Source organism: Eschrichtius robustus, chromosome 3 (assembly GCF_028021215.1).
Source record: "Eschrichtius robustus isolate mEscRob2 chromosome 3, mEscRob2.pri, whole genome shotgun sequence".
Lineage (NCBI taxonomy): Eukaryota > Metazoa > Chordata > Mammalia > Artiodactyla > Eschrichtiidae > Eschrichtius > Eschrichtius robustus.
Genome location: NC_090826.1, coordinates 68,377,451 through 68,396,095, shown reverse-complemented (window position 1 = coordinate 68,396,095; position 18,645 = coordinate 68,377,451). Strand labels below are relative to the sequence as shown.

The 18,645-nt window shown below is 39.0% G+C and overlaps 1 protein-coding gene and 1 non-coding gene across 2 annotated transcripts in view; one reads left to right on the top strand and one right to left on the bottom strand.

Annotated features, from left to right (window-relative positions):
• GIPC2 (GIPC PDZ domain containing family member 2) overlaps positions 1-18,645 on the bottom strand; it is an 86,508-nt gene that overhangs the window by 53,072 nt on the left and 14,791 nt on the right. Inside the window, exon 2 of the mRNA XM_068540163.1 lies at positions 5,597-5,782. Within this exon, the coding sequence (XP_068396264.1) occupies positions 5,597-5,782 (186 nt within the window). The remainder of the gene's footprint in view (positions 1-5,596; positions 5,783-18,645) is intronic.
• On the top strand, positions 1,153-1,259 carry LOC137763131 (U6 spliceosomal RNA). Its single transcript, XR_011073699.1, has one exon. It is a non-coding gene; the product is annotated as a U6 spliceosomal RNA (small nuclear RNA).

The following is an 18,645-nucleotide window of genomic DNA, read 5'->3' as shown; positions in this document are numbered from 1 at the left end:
ATACGAGTACCGTATTTCTCAAAGGATCATGCTAAAATGTGATTTAGTTCTAGTAAAGTAAAAGTATCCCAAATCATACAGATTTCTATAAGAAGATATTCTGAAAATGACAGTTCTGTGGTTATTTATAAGTTACTTCAATTCTAAATCAACTTAGGTTTTCATTTCTTAATTGCATACTATAAGCCCTTATTTTTATTTTGAATCTAAAAGTATTCTCTTCTGTTAAACTAGGGATCAGCAAACAACGGTTCATAGGTCAAATCTGGCCTACCACTTGTTTTTATACGACCCATGAGTTATGAATGGTTTTACCTTTTTTAATGGTTGGGAAAAAATAAAAGAATATCTGTGACATGTGAAAATTATACAAAATTCAAATTACAGTGTCCATAAATAAGATTTTACTAAAAGACATCTATGCTCATAGTTTAAGTATTGTATATAAATTCTGTGCTACAACGTTGAGTTGAGTTGAGTAGTTGCAACAAAGACTGTATGACCCTAACATTTAATGAAGCCTAAAATATTCACTACCTGGCCCTTTATAGAAAATGTACGCCAACTCTGGTCTTGAACTACTTTAGGAATTTGTAGAGTTTGTTGTAAGTATACTCTGATTTTTCTGATTAAGTTATTTATATACATTTTCCTGGGAAATGTTAAGACTTGGGTACAAAAGTTATAAATGTTTAAGTCTGCTGTCTTTCCACCTGAAGAGGCTTATCGGTGAGAACCATGCAGTACTAGTAAATACATTTCTCTGCCGTCGATCCCATCTCCTAATTATGTGATGATCTGTTGTTGTTGCTATTATTAAGGTATTAGCTATCAATTATAAGTACTATCAAACATTTCAGAGGTGTCATCAGTTTATACCCAGATAATCCTATAAAGTAAGTGCTAATATTCCATTTGAGAGAAGGCACAGAAATGACTTTAATGACTTGCTCAAGGTTACACAGCAAGTAAATAAATGGTTGAAGCAAGACCAAAAGCAGGCCTGATTCTAAAGCCCATGGTCCTATGCACCACACTGCATTGCCTTCCTAATCATGGACTCCTTCCTCCTCACCCTTGTCTGAATCCCCACTACACTGTCCTCTTACATCAACCTTCACTGACTTCCAGCCACTGCTAAAAGCATATCAAGTACTCATTTCAGCAGCACATACACTAAAATTGGAACCATACAGAGAAGATTAGCATAGTCCCCAAACAAGGATGACATGCAAACTCTTGGAACATTACACTTTTTCTGCTTATCTTGGCAAAAAACACTGGAAGAGTGAGCCAGAAATTAACAAAATTGATTACTTTAAGGAGTGGGGAAAGTGAGTAATGGGGATCACAGAAGGAGCGACATCTCTGAATACATCTTTTATTATAGTTTTAACTTTTGAAACCATTTTACATACTCAGAAAATTAAATCAACATGCGAGGAAAAACTCAAACTCAATTTGAAGAGAAGCAAATGGATTCAACGGTATTTCAAATGAATAAAAATCATGGGTTGGGGGAAGGAGGGGCAAGTGAGAACCTATTCCAAGTTAACTCCTGAAGAGAATACTTTGTGTACATACATTTAAAGACAAAAAAATGCATATAAATCTTGAACTCTTAATAGATTTTTCAGAGTACGAATACAGCAATTCTGAAACTATTTTATGTTTATTGTAGAACTAAGGAAATAAGTAAATATTTCAATAATTTTGAGAGCAAATATTTTAGTGGGGAAGCCAAGGTAGAACCTTGTGGGGCAGGACTGGCATTGGAGGCATAATTATGAAATCATAATTCCTAAAATACATGTTTTCTAACCCTTTCTGTGGTAACTGAAAGGACCTAGAAACACTGACACTCAGGTAGCAATGAATGCATGCAACCAGCTTCAGATCTTGATTTTGAAATACCCATCCTCACTAAAAAAGAGAGCTCCTTGAAGAATGGTTGATTCCAAGCCTGGGGAAAAGAAGACAAAAGATGATCGTAGAACATCTTGTTGTACCAGAAGAAAGGAATTCCTCAATAAAATAATGGGAGGCAGGTCAAAAGGATACAGGATCCAGCTGAAAAGGACTCCTGCAAGACAAATCTCAGGAAATTGGAGCATCAAAATAAATGATGGTAATGGACCCGCTGAATAAGAAACTGACAACAAATAAGGACCTACTGTATAGCACAGGGAACTCTACTCAATACTCTGTAATGACCTACATGGGAAAAGAATCTAAAAAAGAGTGGATTTATGTATATGTATAACTGATTCACTTTGCTGTACAGCAGAAACTGACACAACATTGTATAATCAACTATACTCCAATAAAAATTAATTTAAAAATCATGTGTCCATTGCTAATAGATAATAAATAAGTGGAGTGCTTTATTACAATAGAATATTTTTTAAAAATATATAGGAAATGATGGAATTAGAAAGACCACCATTTTGCAACCATTAAAGACCAAGTCAGGCAAGACTCATCAATAGATGCTAAATTTGTGGGGTGCAAGTAAGAGAACAAGATATATACATAATCTCAAAGTATCTCCCCACAAATTATTAATTACGAAGGAAAATATAACTTTGCAGTGAATAAGACTGGCAGATACTACCTTACACAAGGGAAAAAATTAACATCATGAATAATGAGACAAACCAATAAAATGCACCTTCTGAGGTAATACACTGAGAAGGACACAACATCACTTATCTAATTTTCCTGCCAAAAATGCATAATAACCTGTTTCACAACATGAAGAGACATCAGAAAAGTCCAAATTGAGGGATATCCTGTAAAAGGCTGAGGAACTATTCTAGAGTAAAGATGACTAAAAAGACATGATAACTAAATGAAATACATGATCCTGTACTGGACTTATACCAGGAAAAAAATGCATTGCTAGGACAACTGATAAAATTGCAATATGGACACTAGATTGACAGTATTGTATCGCTGTTAGGTTTTCTGAATTTCATAACCGTACTGTAGGTATATTAAAGAGAATATCTTTGTTCTTAGAAACTACATTCTGAAGTATTACTGGATAAAGAGACATAATATATGCACTCCACTTTTTCCAATGGCTCAGGAAAAATTACATATATGTATATGTGTGTGTGCATATACACACACGTACGTGTTGTGTTTAAGAGAATAAAGCAAATGTGGCAAATGGTAAAAGTTTTTTGAGTAAAGGGTATCATGTGAGTTCTTTGTGTTATTACACTCTTTCAATAAGTCTGAAATCATGCCCTCCACAATTTAAAAAAAATCATATCAACCTTGTACACAGTATGATATTCATTTCTCTTCTAAGTTGAACTGTAAATTGGAGGTTTGGCTTAGGCTCCACTTTCTCTTTGACACCATGTTCTCTGTCCCCACAGGCCTAGTGACTAGTAATCTGAGGCAGGCACATGTTTGAAGGGGCGTAAAAAAATAGAAACACAAGCCCTGGACATCAGAGGCTAAGGTCTAAAACATTCATGCGTGTTTGCAAAACTTCCAAGCCCTTCCCTGCTGACATTAGAATGGCATTGCTCCATGTACCTCATGTCCTGAGCTTCCCCCAGATAATCCCACATGACTTTCCCAACTCACGGATTTTCCATTTGGTCACCCACTCAACCTTCAGCAGAGTCGTATCTTTTACAGAGCTAAAAATAGCCGTTCTATCAAGTGGGAAGTTAAATAAAGTACGATTTACAGTTAAGAAGATAACTTCCCTAAGGCTATTTTTTTCAATGATGACAATGCATCAGCAAATCAAGGATTCGGACCAAAAAAAGGCATGAAACTTTATCACTAATTCTAAGCTCAGTGGGTAGGATTGCCAGCTCTGGAGTCAGATCGCTTGGATTCAAATCCTGAATTTGTCCAGCTGCATAACATTGGGCAAGCTGCTTAACCTTCCCAAACCTGTTTCTACATCTATAACAGTTGATAATAGTGCCTACCCAGAGACGAACCTCACAGACATGTGAGCAAAAGCCAGAAACAGCAGAGTACATAATATGTGATTCCACTTTCATGAAGAACAAGAACAAGCAAAACTATGGTGATAGAGGTCAAAATAGTGGCTACCTTTGCGGGGGAAGGGTATTGACCGAGAAGGAGCACAGGGGAGCCTTCTGGGTGATGGAAATGAAATTTCCCTTACTCTGGGTGGTGTTTACACAGATCTGTAAACATTCGTTAAAGGTGTACATCTGTTACATCTCAACAAAAAAGTAATTAAAAAGAAAACATGATACCAAATGGAATTGTTGTGAGCATTAAAATGAGAAAACGTATGCAAAGTGTCTAGTACCTGACAAGCATTCAATATAAGTCAGTGTTATTACAACTACTTATTACAGGGAATTCCCTGGTGGTCCAATGGTTAGGACTCGGCTCTTTCACTGCCGAGGGCCGGGGATTTCAAGGAACTAAGATCCCACAAGCTGTAATGCACGGCCAAAAAACACTCAAAAAACAAAAAAACACAACTGCTTATTACAATAATAGAATTGTTATTTAAGAGGTGAATCTTTTCACCATTCCTCAGTTCTTAACAGTTTTTCATACCATTTCAAACTTCCTTCTTTTGCCTTTGCATCTCTATATTGCTCTTTGTATTTAGATAAAGTAATTACAGTTGACCCTTGAACGATGCAGGGGTTAAGGGTGCTGACCCTCCACGCAATGGAAAGTCCTGGTAAAAAATCCCACCGTGTGAACAGTTCCCGGTATTCACAGTTCCGCATCCACAGATTCAACCAACCCTGGACTGCATTACACTGTAATATTTACTACTGAAAAAAATCTGAGTGGACCCACACAGTTCAAACCTGTGTGGTTAAACAGTCAACTGTATATAGTTCAGATATTTTTGAAGAGCATTTTTTTAAAGTAAATAAGGTGGTCAAAAATATGTGCACTTGGAAATAACACAAAATCAATGGAAATCAGCATGGAAGTCACCACATGTTGAGGAGCAACAGACCTACAAGAGCCCATGAGGATAAGTAGGCACCAGAGCCAGGCTTTCCTTTTCAGTAAATGCTAAATTCTAGAGGAAGTTTAATCTGAAGGGAAAAAAATCCAAAAAAAAAAAAAAATTCAAGGAAAGAGTAAACCAAAGAAAGGTGTTGGGACTTCCCTGGTGGCGCAGTGGTTAAGAATACGCCTGCCAATGCAGGGGACGCGGTTCGAGCACTGGTGCGGGGAGATCTCACATGCCGCAGAGCAACTAAGCCCGCACACGGCAACTCCTGAAGCCACCGCTCGCCGCAACAGAAAAGCCACCGCAATGAGAAGTCCGTGCACCGCAACGAAGAGTAGCCCCCGCTCACCGCAACTAGAGAAAGCCTGCGCGCAGCAACGAAGACTCAACCCAGCAAAAATAAATTAAATAAAATAAATTAATTTTTTAAAAAAAGAATAGTGTCTTTGAAACATTTTTTAAAGGAAACATTACCAATCTATCCATCGCTGTCGAGTCAGCTCTCACTCCAAAGATCATTTCAAACTTTCTTTGACCTGGTAGATTTTCATATAATATAGATTATATGTTACCCTTAGTTAAGTCACACAGTTATTTTTTAAGACTTACCTTTATAAAAGCATAGCCAGCACCATTATCTGTAATGGTGAGACCAAGTGAATCCTCAGATTTATACACATTCACTTCTTTTTTGATCCCTTTCACATGGGCAAATATGAAATCTTCAAGACCTATCTGTGCTCCTAAGAGTTTTCCCATGTCAACTTTAGGTGTATTTAAAGTGCAATATAAGATCTGCAAAGAGAAAGAAATATTTTAGGTCAGTTTCTACCAGGAAAACATTCTGATCATTAGTTTATTTAATAAATACTTGAGTGAAATAGTCCTCAATTTATGATGTAAGCAGTTATATCATTAACATTAGGCGATATGAACTGTTTCCTATAGGCCAAGCTCTGTGTTAAGCAATTTATATCCATTATCATATTTAATCCTCACAATAGCTTTATAAATACATTATCATCTCCATATTACCAATAAGAAAATCGAGACTTAATGAGAGTAAGCAATTTGTCTAAGGTCACAAAGATAGTACTTGTCAGAGCCAGGATTCAAGCTCAGGTCTCACCAACTTCGTAGCGGTTTACACTCCTTTGTTACTTGCCATTTACAATGCTGACATCGAAGGTTGTGTTCCCAAAAGTGAGGTCATGATATGTATACCACAGTGAAAACATAGGCAAGACTATTTTGGAAAATTCGCTTTTTTAAATGAGGAAATTTTTATTCATTTTTCATTTTTGTGCTTAAGAAAGTAATTAATGAATGAGGTAGTAAAACAAAAATGTCTAAAACATGTCTAAAATGGACCTCGACTAGTCCAATCCCTTGGCTTTTTTTTTTTAATAAATCTATTTATTTATTTATTCATTTTTGGCTGCATTGGGTCTTCACTGCTGCACACGGGCTTTCTCTAGTTGCAGCGAGCGGGGGCTACTCTTTGTTGTGGTGCGCGGGCTTCTCAATCCAGTGGCTTCTCTTGTTGCAGAGCACGGGCTCTAGGCGCGTGGGCTTCAGTAGTTGTGGCATGTGGGCTCAGTAGCTGTGGCTCGTGGGCTCTAGAGCACAGACTCAGTAGCTGTGGCACACGGGCTTAGTTGCTCCCTGGCATGTGGGATCTTCCCGGACCAGGGCTCGAACCCGTGTCCCCTGAGTTGGCAGGCAGATTCTTAACCACTGCGCCACCAGGGAAGTCCCAATCCCTTGGCTTTAAGAAAGGGGGAACTGAGGTCTGGAGAGGCTAATGCAACTTGATCAAATTCACTTAATGGTAGAAACAGAAAGACTGAAATGGTGAGAAGTTGTGTGGAGGTTTTAAAGGGACTTCTTACGTTTACCCAGTCTTTATTGGACCTCATTTTCCTTCAAAAATACAATTCATTTTACTAAAATCTGCAGTGCTACTCTTAAGTTTGCCAACCATAATTTGGGTAATTTGTGAGGTCCAGATACAAAATGGAAGAGGAGAAGGAGGGCATAAGAACATGCCATTGGTTTCAAGATTAAGTTCGGGACTTCCCGGGTGGCACAGTGGATAGGAATCCGCCTGCCAGTGCAGGGGACATGGGTCTAATTCCTAGCCCAGGAAGACCCCACATGCCAAGCGAAGCAACTAAGCCCATGCGCCACAACTACTGAGCCCGAGTGCCACAACTACTGAAGTCCATGCGCCTAGAGCCCGCGCTCCTCAACGAGAGAAGCCACTGCAAGGAGAAGCCTGTGCACTGCAACGAAGAGTAGCTCCCGCTCACCGCAACTAGAGAAAGCCCGCATGCAGAAAAGACCCAATGCAGCCAAAAATAAATAAAATCTTTAAAAAAAAAAAGATTAAGTTCAATAAATAAATATTTATTGAGTACCTTCTACATACCAAACAAAACTTTCTTTCTTTTGGTGGTGGGGGCCCTCGGCAGTGAAAGCACAGAGTCCTAACCACTGGACCGCCAGGGAAATCCCTAATACAGGTTTTTTATATCAAAATGGCTAAATGAAAATTTTTACCTTTTGTTATCAAGTGACGTTTGCCAAAGATACAGTCAGCCTTTCCTCCATCCCTGAGACTTGCTTCAGCCCTCACTTCCAACCCTCTCCCAACCTCCCTGAGTTTCACACCATTCCTGATTCCCCTGGAACCTTGAGCTTTAATGCATCCATAAGCCTCTGGAAGCCCAGAAACTGTGCAATTACTATTTGTTAAATGGCTTTTTAAGCCCTATCAAAATACGTCTGAATTGGAACAGCTCTCCCTGCTCTACGGTTAGAGGTCCAGCAAGGTTGGCAAAGCCCCTAACAAATCCCAGAGGTATATGAAAGGTACTAGTGATAAGGACGAGGAAGAGGCCAAAGGTACAGAAGAATTAACGCCCACAGGGAAGAACTACTGCCGCCGCCCTTTCCTCTTTTCACCCAGGTCTGTAGTGAGCTGTTCTAACTGGTGGGCCTTTAACACAAAGGGTTGTTAACCTTTGTGTCCCGATGAAGACATAATATATTCGGCTTTATAGTTACTCTTTGCAAATACTCACTGGTGTTAAATTTTTATTATTCACGGGGGGCGGCGAGTCATTTAAGCCAATAATGGCTCCTATTTCTTATTCCAGTTGTGAAGTCAGTGGTATAATTAGTCCACTAACAAAAATCATTAATCATGGTTAGTCAGGGGGAGGTAGTATGCATAGAAAACAGCTTTTCTGGCTTCCTTTCTCAAAATGATGGAAAGTGAGTAGAACAGTTTTCTCCTTGTCGTTTTTTCCCGTGAAAATCTGTTAATGGTGCTCATAGTGGATCCCAACCACCACTAATAAGCAACTTGCCAAGTAGACCGATGATCTTATTTGCAAAGCAGAAATAGAGACACAGACGTAGAGATCAAACGTATGGATACCAATGGGGAAGGCGGGGGGATGAATTGGGAGACTGGGATTGACATATATACACTATTGATACTATGTATAAAATAGATAACTAATGAGAACCTACTGTATAGCACAGGGAACTCTACTCAATGCTCTGTGGTGACCTAAATGGGAAGGAAATCCAAAAAAGAGGGGATATATATGTATACGTATAGCTGATTCACTTTGCTGTACAGTAGAAACTAACACAACATTGTAAAGCAACTATACTCCAATAAAAATTAATTTATAAAAAGCAACTTACCAAGTAGACAGGAAATAAAACATTAAAACATAATGATGATAAAACAGGGTAGGGGAAAAAGCCCCAAACAGGAAATCCCACACAAACTGAACTTCTAGCTACTAAGCTACTTCCTTTCTTTCAATCTTTTCACATGCTTCACTACAGAGCAAATATTAGATTTCCTGTAGATATAACCCTTTCCCACTGTGCTTCCTCCCCTGCAGAATAACGTTCCACTCCGGGCAGCCAGAAGTTGGCAGCCAAGGCATCGGGGTTTTCTTTGCTGGAAGGAGTAGAGCCATGGAATAGAGCTCCACAGAAAGTTGTGTTGAAAATCGGCAGAAATGTAATGGTCCCTGGCAGGTGGAGTAAGAGCCCTCTGTAGCAGCAGGTAACTAAAGCTCCGTGACTTCAGATCAGTTCCTCAAGGGAGGATAAAAACCTATCACTCACATGATCTCAATGCCTAGCCATCAGCAAATACATCTGTATGTCAGAAAGTCTAGAGATTCAAATACTCCTCGTAGATACTGCATTTTGAACTGAAAAATAAGAAATGCTTTCTAAATGCTGCAAAGTTCGTGCTCATTCATCTACTCACAATCATCTATTGGAAACGTGCTTTTTGTCAGGTTCTGTGTTGCACGCTGGGTGTACAAAGATGACTAGGACCATACACAAGGTCCTCATACACAAGGAACTCCCAGGCTGGTAGATGCTCCACTGAGGTACAGTGGGGCAACATAACCCAATTGTAATATAACAGTCCTGGATATTTAAACCAAAAAGGAACCACAAATACACATCATGAAGCTTCCTACCTCCATTCATACATTTTCTTCAATCCAAAATCTAAAAGGCCTGCCCACCCACCCCCAACTCTACCCCCATGCTCTTGTCTATTGAGACTCTGTAGGAATGTGACTGCCCGGGTGGAATCACTCTTTCCACTTCACTCACAACGTTTAAATCTAGCACCTCATTCGAGTGTCTGAGTCACCTTGCCTTCAACTCCAATTGGTGTAACACGTATCTGTCACCCTCACTCAGAGAGGCGAGATCTCAGTCATCTTTCTCCTACGATGTCTAACACAGTGCACTGCTCGGTTTATATCCGAACGTCACTGCACATTCACTTACCTCGTTTAATAAAACCTACCTGTGTACTAGGTTTTATTAACCTCATTTTGTGGATGAGAAAATTATGACTTCATCCAATTAGCACAGCTAATAAATGTTTAATGTTAAAAGAAAGAAAAAACAGTACAAGAAAAGAAACACTGAAGTGGTTATATAATCAATGTTCCTCTAACAAATACTTGGTTACAGAGATATACTAGAGAAAAGATATACTAGATAAAAGTAGTACGACATAGTACTTAACGTCATTTTTTATACTCTCTGGTGCACAAACTAAATCAAAAGAAAGTAAACTCAGGGTAAGGTACCATATAAGGAAAATTATCCATCCATTAGATATACCTTTCTGATGTTTTTTCATTGTAAAATGAAATCCTTAACATCTTCTGGGGTATCTATATTTGATGCTTTACCACCATCATTGCCAATTTTCATAAGATTGATGGAGTTCTCATGACTATTCCACTTTCTAGAGCAGTACTACTCAATATAAATGTAACAGAAGCTATATAATTTTAAATTTTCTAAAAATCACATTAACAAAAGATATAGGTGAAACTAATTTCCTCATATAATCCCATATATCCAAAATATCATTTCAACATATAATCAATTATTTTTAAAATGAAATTGAGAGCTTACATTTTTATTAAGTTTTTTTTTCCCAATCGCCCAATTCATCACACCACCATCCCCACCCACCGCCGCTTTCCCCCCTTGGTGTCCATACATTTGTTCTCTACATCTGTGTCTCAATTCCTATCCTGCAAACTGGTTCATCTGTACCATTTTTCTAGGTTCCACATATATGCGTTAATATACGATATTTGTTTTTCTCTTTCTGACTTACTTCACTCTGTATGACAGTCTCTAGATCCATCCACATCTCTACAAATGACCCAATTTCGTTCCTTTTTATGGCTGAGTAATATTCCATTGTATATATGTACCACTTCTTCTTTATCCATTCATCTGTCGATGGGCATTTAGGTTGCTTCCATGACCTGGCTATTGTAAATAGTGCTGCAATGAACACTGGGGTGCATGTGTCTTTTTGAATTATGGTTTTCTCTGGGTATATGCCCGGTAGAGGGATTGCTGGGTCATATGGTAATTCTATTTTTAGTTTTTTAAGGAAACTCCATACTGTTCTCCTTAGTGGCTGTATCAGTTTACATTCCCACCAACGGTGCAAGAGGGTTCCCTTTTCTCCACACCCTCTCCAGCATTTGTTGTTGTTTTTAAGATCTGGTGTATATTTACCCTTGCATTTTATCTCAATTTGGACTAGCAACAATTAAAGTGCTCAATATCTATATTTGGCTAGCAGCTACCATATTAGGCAGCTCTGTTCTAGAATCCCATGTCTTTAACAATTTTATACTTTGTATTTTTCCCATCTCCATATAACTATACATGTCACTCCCTCGGCCAAAGATGCCATAGCTTAAACTCAACTTCTAAACCCAGTCATATCTGTCAAAATCTTCCCCATCCAATAAAGTCTAACTAAACTACATTTTCTAATAACACCCTAAGCTAATGTTATTCCTTCACCTTCTATATACCTATTAAATTTCATACATTTGTTGTGGAACTTACCATGTGCTGCTTTGTAAACTTTTAGCAGGGAAGGATTCATCTTATTGTCACATTTGTCTTATTGCGTGCCTGTCACCATGATTTATAGGAGATGTGGCTTAATGAAAGGAGAAAGCTATTGCCCTTTGGGGCCAGATTTGTTATTGTGCTGGACATCAATATCTACAGTACCCATTCCCCTTCCCCCTCAAGTTTCATTCCTCATTTTAAGCCATATGGTAGCTTGGGTAGGAGTGACCCATCCTCAGTTCCATCAGAAATGAATCGTAGTTAGGTTTAAATCAGTTAATGACTAATTCATAATCCAACTTAGGCCAATAACATACAAGAAAGAATTTGTTGGGGTTTCTGGGGAAGGAATCTTCTTTTCCACAGAAGCTCCTAGAAAGGTGCCTCTATCCCTCTGATGTGAAATCTAACTACTGCAGCTGTCACTTCAACATTAGAAGACTGACCCTGGGGACAAAGCTGGCACATGGAGAAGGGCAGAGACTCTAGATCCAGCCTCACCTAAAGACAGTCAGTAATGGACACTGGAAGTTGTCCACCCCTTTCATCTCCTAAGGTAATCTTCCGATATCAGGTAGCTATACTTCGTGTGTGCTTTGGAGGAAAATGATTCACCTCCTGTGTTACAGGCATAAGGCTTAGACTAGTAGAAGTGGTGATTTTAGGAGTAAGCATGTGGCCCGGTCCTGGCCAACAAGACATGGAAGGAAGATGTCCAGGAAGCCTCAGGGAAGTATTTTTTCATTCCTAAGAAACAAACACAGTAAAAGACAATCCCCTCTTCCCCTGATGTTCCCTTACCTGTATGTGATCTAGAAACTTCCACCACCACCTTACTATCAATGCAGGAAGAGATCAATGCCAAGAACGCAAAGATTTCAAGTGAACCTAGGTCCTTGACATTGGTGAGTTGCTCTGTTAACCAGCTCTGGAACCCACTATGCCTCTTTTATGTAAAATAGAAAGTTATTTGTCTTAGGCAGTTGAACTAGCTCTGTGCTGCTTGCAGCTGAAAACATCCTATCTGATACACAGCCCTATCCCAGAATGTTTAGTTACACAAGCCAATAATTTCACCAACCCATTGTGGGCTGGGTTTTCTGTTGCTTTCAACCAACAGATTTCTAACTGATAGAATCATTATCCTTTGTATCTTCATAATTCACAGGGGGGTTTTGTTTTGTTTTTGGCCACACCCCACAGCTTGAGGGACCTCAGTTCCCGGACCAGGGACTAAACCCAGGCCACGGCAGTGAAAGCGCCAAATCCTAACCACTAGACCACCAGGGAACTCCCCATAATTCACAGTTGAAAAGTTCTTTCTTCCTACTGTCTCATTTCATCCTTAAAAAAAAAAAAAAAAAAAAGACAACTCTGAGGTCTATGGTGAATTGTGTTTCCTTTAATGCACTGAAGTGATATGCATTCTTATCCTAATTTCATACCTATCAAAAATCTCAAGAATAAAGTAAAGCTCCCCTTACTTCCAGTATCAGCAAAATGGATATCTAGAGAGGAGCTATGTTATACTTGTAATGGTTGTGAAAAAGAAAGAAAAATAGAAGTAAAGGAAAGAAGGAAACAATGGGTTAAGAGGTAAGAGACCTGGATCTAGTCCCAACTCTGTACTCTCAGTGAGCTCAGCCATTTGACCTCCTTGGTCTTCATGTACATCCTGGCATTAGTAAAGCTTGGTCTACATCACACAGCTGTTACTAAAACTCAATAAGAGACTATACATAAAAGTGCTTTTTAAACTAAAAAGCTCTAAAGGTTATTATTAGTATTATTCCTGGAATACAGGTGCTTCTTGAATAATATTTACACCTATGCTTGACAGCTTAAATTGCATTACTTTTCCTGAAAATTAGATTTGCTCCTTTTTGATGTCATAACCAGGAAGGATTTCATGTTCCCCCATAAATTACATTATCCTTCAACTTTTTTTGTTGAGTATAACTCATGACCATATTCTTACCATGCATTTATATTTCAATAGCTATTTTTCAGTTCTTATCACATGGTTATGATTATTCACCCTAGAAACTCAATATGGCTAGGATGATAAGAGTCTGAACTACTGTATAGAGCCATTAATATAAATTAATATTACCTTTTCTCTGATGGCACCATTATATATACCACGAGTGTGCTAGGTGAATAGGGTTAAATAAATCATTTGTCATTAGTGCTTCAAAAGATATTCTAGCCCACAAACAGGTTGCAAATCTCTCCAAAAACACATCAAATTCATTTTTAAAACTCCAGGAAGTCCATTTCCAACCTTTTGTTTAATGCTTTCCTTAAACAGGAACTGAGTTGGCCCAACATTCCACATGTCCCAAAGATCTCTGGAAGAAATTATGGGCTTGTGTGGCTCGCATTACAGTATTTGGAATGTGATTTTAAATATAAGCAACTAGGGACTTCGCTGGTGGCGCAGTGGTTAAGAATCCACCTACCAATGCAGGTGACACGGGTTCGAGCCCTGGTCCAGGAAGATCCCACATGCCTCGGAGCAACTAAGCCCATGTGCCACAACTACTGAGCCTGCGCTCTAGAGCCCACGAGCCACAACTACTGAAGCCCGCGTGCCAAAAGCCCGTGCTCCACAACAAGAGAAGCCACCACAATGAGAAGCCCACGCACCACATCAAAGAGTAGCCCCAGCTCGCCGCAACTAGAGAAAGCCCACACGCAGCAACAAAGACCCAACGCAGCCAAAAATTAATTAATTAATTAATTAATTTTAAAAAATAAATATAAGCAACTAGAACAGTTATCTCCTGTGGTTATCTAAAATAACAGTGTTACTAAATATTTTAATACAACTACTTTCCTACATCTCAATCTACCAAGAACCTTGCTAACTCTTTATATTTTTCTAAAATAAGTATTATAGAAATATCAGTCAATGTCATTATAGAAAATAAAGAAGAGAAAGTGGATAATAATAAACATAGTAATTAACTAAACCATACTTTCATCAGGAGTTAATACCACCATCTTTATACACGAGAATATCACTTGGATTATGTTTTCTTTGTTAATGACCAAGGCCCTATCTGGGTTATTCTTATTATCTAAGCCTCACAGACTGTTTCTCAAAAAGAGAAAAAAGATTTTACTTCCGTCTAGTTAATTGCCCTTAAAATAGCAGGAATTAAGAACAACCTGAAACTAAGAATAATTATTGAGGAGAAAAGATCACCCACTTACCCTGAGTGCTTGAACAGAAGGAAGTAATTCTAGGCAAGCCAGAGTGACAGGATTACATTACTCAAAACTCTTCCCAAAAGCTGAGAGTCTTATCCTACATGATTCCGCAAAATATATGGTAGATGTGTTGTATAAAGGAAATTCTAGAACTCAAACAATTCTTCAATGACATTCATGGAATGAGACACCTGCTCATCCCTCTCAGCTCTACACAGTTTGGAGACTGGGTCCCACTTCTAGTAGAGCACTGTAAAAGTGAAGGAACTGGGGAGATAAAGGTCTGGAAGAACAAAAATAAAATAAAAATTGAGGTCTCATAAACATTAATTGATCACTTATGTGCACCAGGCATTTTCACATACTACCTCATTTAATCCTACAACAATTCTATGTGACAGTTATTACTATACCCATATACTATACAGATTAGAACATAAAGATTTAAAGAGATAAAATAGTTTGTGATTAAGTAGTATTTGGTGCTACTATAACTCCAACCCTGGTTGTCCAGTTCCAAGCTCTTTCCCCTACAATGTTGCCTCTCTGACACCTCATATCTACATAGAGACATCCAAGTTGCTGATCACCTCCTAAAGCATTAGCTCAGCTAATCCATGTGCGTCAGGTCATGAGGACAAGCATCACTTCATGCTGTGTAGAAGAGAAAACCAGCTCAAACCCCCTTACACAATTTGTCTAAGGTCACAGAGCTAGTGAATGACAGAGTCAAAACTGCAATTCAGACTTCTGTGCTTTCTCTAACCCCATGATACCATAGCTGTGATGTAAATATAAACTTGGCTTTAAACTTAAAACTCCTAGAAGGCAGAGACTACAAAGTTTTTGCTCTATGTGGAGCCAAATACACTGTTTATTTATTAAACCACCCACTTCTTAAAAGGAGTGAAGACAGCTTACAAAAAGGAGCTATTTGTAATTGGACTTGAAAAGTCAGATGTAAGACTTTTCTGGTGGTGCAGTGGTTGCAGTGGTTAAGAATCCACCTGCCAATGCAGGGGACACGGGTTCGAGCCCTGGTCCAGGAAGATCCCACATGCCACAGAGCAACTAAGCCCATGCACCACAACTACTGAGCCTGAGCTCTAGAGCCCGCGAGCCACAACTCCTGAGCCCATGCACCACAACTACTGAAGCCTGCACGCCTAGAGAAGCCACCGCAATGAGAAGCCTGCACAACGAAGAGTAGCCCCCGCTCGCCGCAACTAGAGAAAGCCCGCGCACAGCAACAAAGACCCAACGCAGCCAAAAATTAAATTAAAAAAATAAATTTTAAATAAAAAATTTTTTAAAGTCAAGTGTATTAGGTGATTAGTAAATATCAAAATATTAATACATTGTTTAATTTGATTTACTGTAAATAAGTAATTTTAAATGATTTCTTCCAGTTAATTTTAAAACTGACCATAACCCAAAGAAATGAATGTAACTAAACACAGACATTTAAGATCTCATGCCTATTATTTTCCCAGTATAACACATGTAACAAATTTCTAAGATTTGTTTTTTTAAATACACATTATTTTATAAATCCAGTGCCTTTGCCTTCACCTTGTCAATGGCTACAGTCATCTAGAAAAAAAGTTTCAGTTTGGAAAAGATATAAAATTGGCAACAAGACAGATATTTAGAAACCTGATACTGTATGCTCTATTTAGACCTTCATGAGGATATTGTACAAAGCCCTGCCTCGGAACTATGTAGAACTTTCTATAAATGATTCACTTCTAAATTAGCTGTCCTGGGTCAGCAGTGGCAAGTCTTAAATAAAAGGTGAATCATCCTTTGTACTGTTCCTTCTCTGGTACAACCACATTTTTTCCCAGTGTTTTTAATGGGCAAAATAATGTGACAAAAATAATTTTATCTCCTCCCCCAAAAAGAAAATCAAATCACATTTTTTAATCTGCCAAATGACTTCCCAGAGTAACAGAAAGAACATTTTCCTTTGTTAATGAAATCTAATCAAAGCAACTATGTATCAAAGAAAGGCATTCACAAAGCAATTCTTGAAACACGAAAAGGTTAAAAGAATAGAGATAGGTTTTAGTCTTGCTTTTGCGGACATTACACCGACACTAACCCAAGGAGTAAGATAAATCAAATGTGTATAGCTATATATATCCATCCTCTTCCAAACTATACTTCAGGTCAGAGGAGATATCTGAGCTTTAGCCTGGTCTAATAATGCTGCAAGGTTACATGCCAATTTGAAAGACATCATAAATCACTGCTGTTCCCCTTGTCAGGTGCTGTCGCAAATTTTCCAGGTTTCTAAACCACTTATCTTCTTTTTTCTTTTTTTTTAAAACCACTTATCTTCTTAAAAGCCTCCTCTTGTTTGACACTTAAGTTGGAAGAGAACCTCAAAAGGGAAGGAGAAACTCTTGATATAACAGGAGACGTTTTACATCCGAGAATGCAGTAGAGCGGTTTGTGAGACATAACATTATAAATTATAATTATTAGTAAAGAGACCTGTGATTAAACTTTCCAGTTTACCAAATATACAAATTATAAAAAAAAAAAAAGCCATTAGATCCCCAAAGGGTCCTTAAACAAAATTTTAAAATTTGTTTGGCAGAATGCTCATGTAGCAAGCACCCTGTTCATATTAACCAGGAAGCAGACTTATTATAACTCTTACAATGAAATGTCTACAAGGTATGTGATATTTAAAATCCACCCAAATGGCACAACATTGTAAATGAATTATATTTCAATAACTAACTAAATAAATAAAAGCTACCCAAATAAATCATGAAAAATTGGAAAGCAAGCATGGGGAGCCACTCAGGGGTCAAGACGGGAGTGATGCAGGAGGGTGGTCTATTCCTTACTATTCCCCAGAACAGAAATTCTGACAGAAAGAGATGAGCACTTTATGAAGAAAATGGGTCATGCGAGAAACTATCAACAACCTGAGGGAGTGAAAGATTGCAATTGATTTTTATTCTAAACTAGGACACCTGAAAGACGTTAGAAAAACATACTGCAGAGTGACAGGGCAAGAGGGGACAAAGGAAAATGTACTACAGCGTTCCCTAGATGAGAGGTGACAAAGGGTTGGGGTGAGGGAGTGGAGGCAAACTCAGTGACCACCTTAGACCCTTACTGATTAGAAAGTTTGAGAAGCATAGAAAAGTTCACCCATGGGTGGGGCTGGCGTGACACAAGGGAGGTTAGCCGTGAGTCTGGAGACTGAAGATTCCTCTAGGTTCAGGTTGCTCAATGTCAAGCCACCTCCCACCCCAGGGATAGACAGCTCCAAGAACAGAGCCCAGGAAGACACGGAGAGGAGCTGCCAGGAATAGAATCCTGTCACAGACTCGGAGACACTTGGTCACAGCCCTGGCTGAGAGCCTCTCACCTTTGCTCCCAGGTGTTCATGACCAGCTCCCGCTCCCCACTCTCACAAAGCAGCTTCTTCCCACCCTCTGCTTGCCAACATTCCTGCCCTTCCTGCCTGTAGGACTCCTGTGACTGGAGCAGACAGAGCAGTTAGAGAAGAGGGGAGGAGGACCCAGCAGTGTCAGGAAGCTTCCCGAAGAAGCTGGCAGGGCTCCATCCTCAACTCCCAAGAATGTGTCACCAAGCCAGAGCCAGGACGAGGAGTACCAGCATCTCCTGGCTCCAAGCTTAGAGCTGACACTGTGCCTTCACTACCTGCTTCTATTTTTATGCCCACAGCCTCCTCTCCCCACCCCCTCCCTAAATGCCTACCATTCACAAGCTTCCTTACTGCCTAGGAAACTGGCTTGTGTGTAGTGGGTGCTTAATTAGCAAATGTATGATAAACTTTCTCACATCGCATTTTTTTTTTCTCCTTTTCTATAATTAGAGGGACTCTGGGTCCTAGTTTACCGCTGCTGTCCCAGAGTAATTATTACAACCTTCCTTTTCACTCTGTGAAGTGTCTGGGTAGGAAATATAAGTTACATGGCCATCTATTTATAATGCTTCTTCTA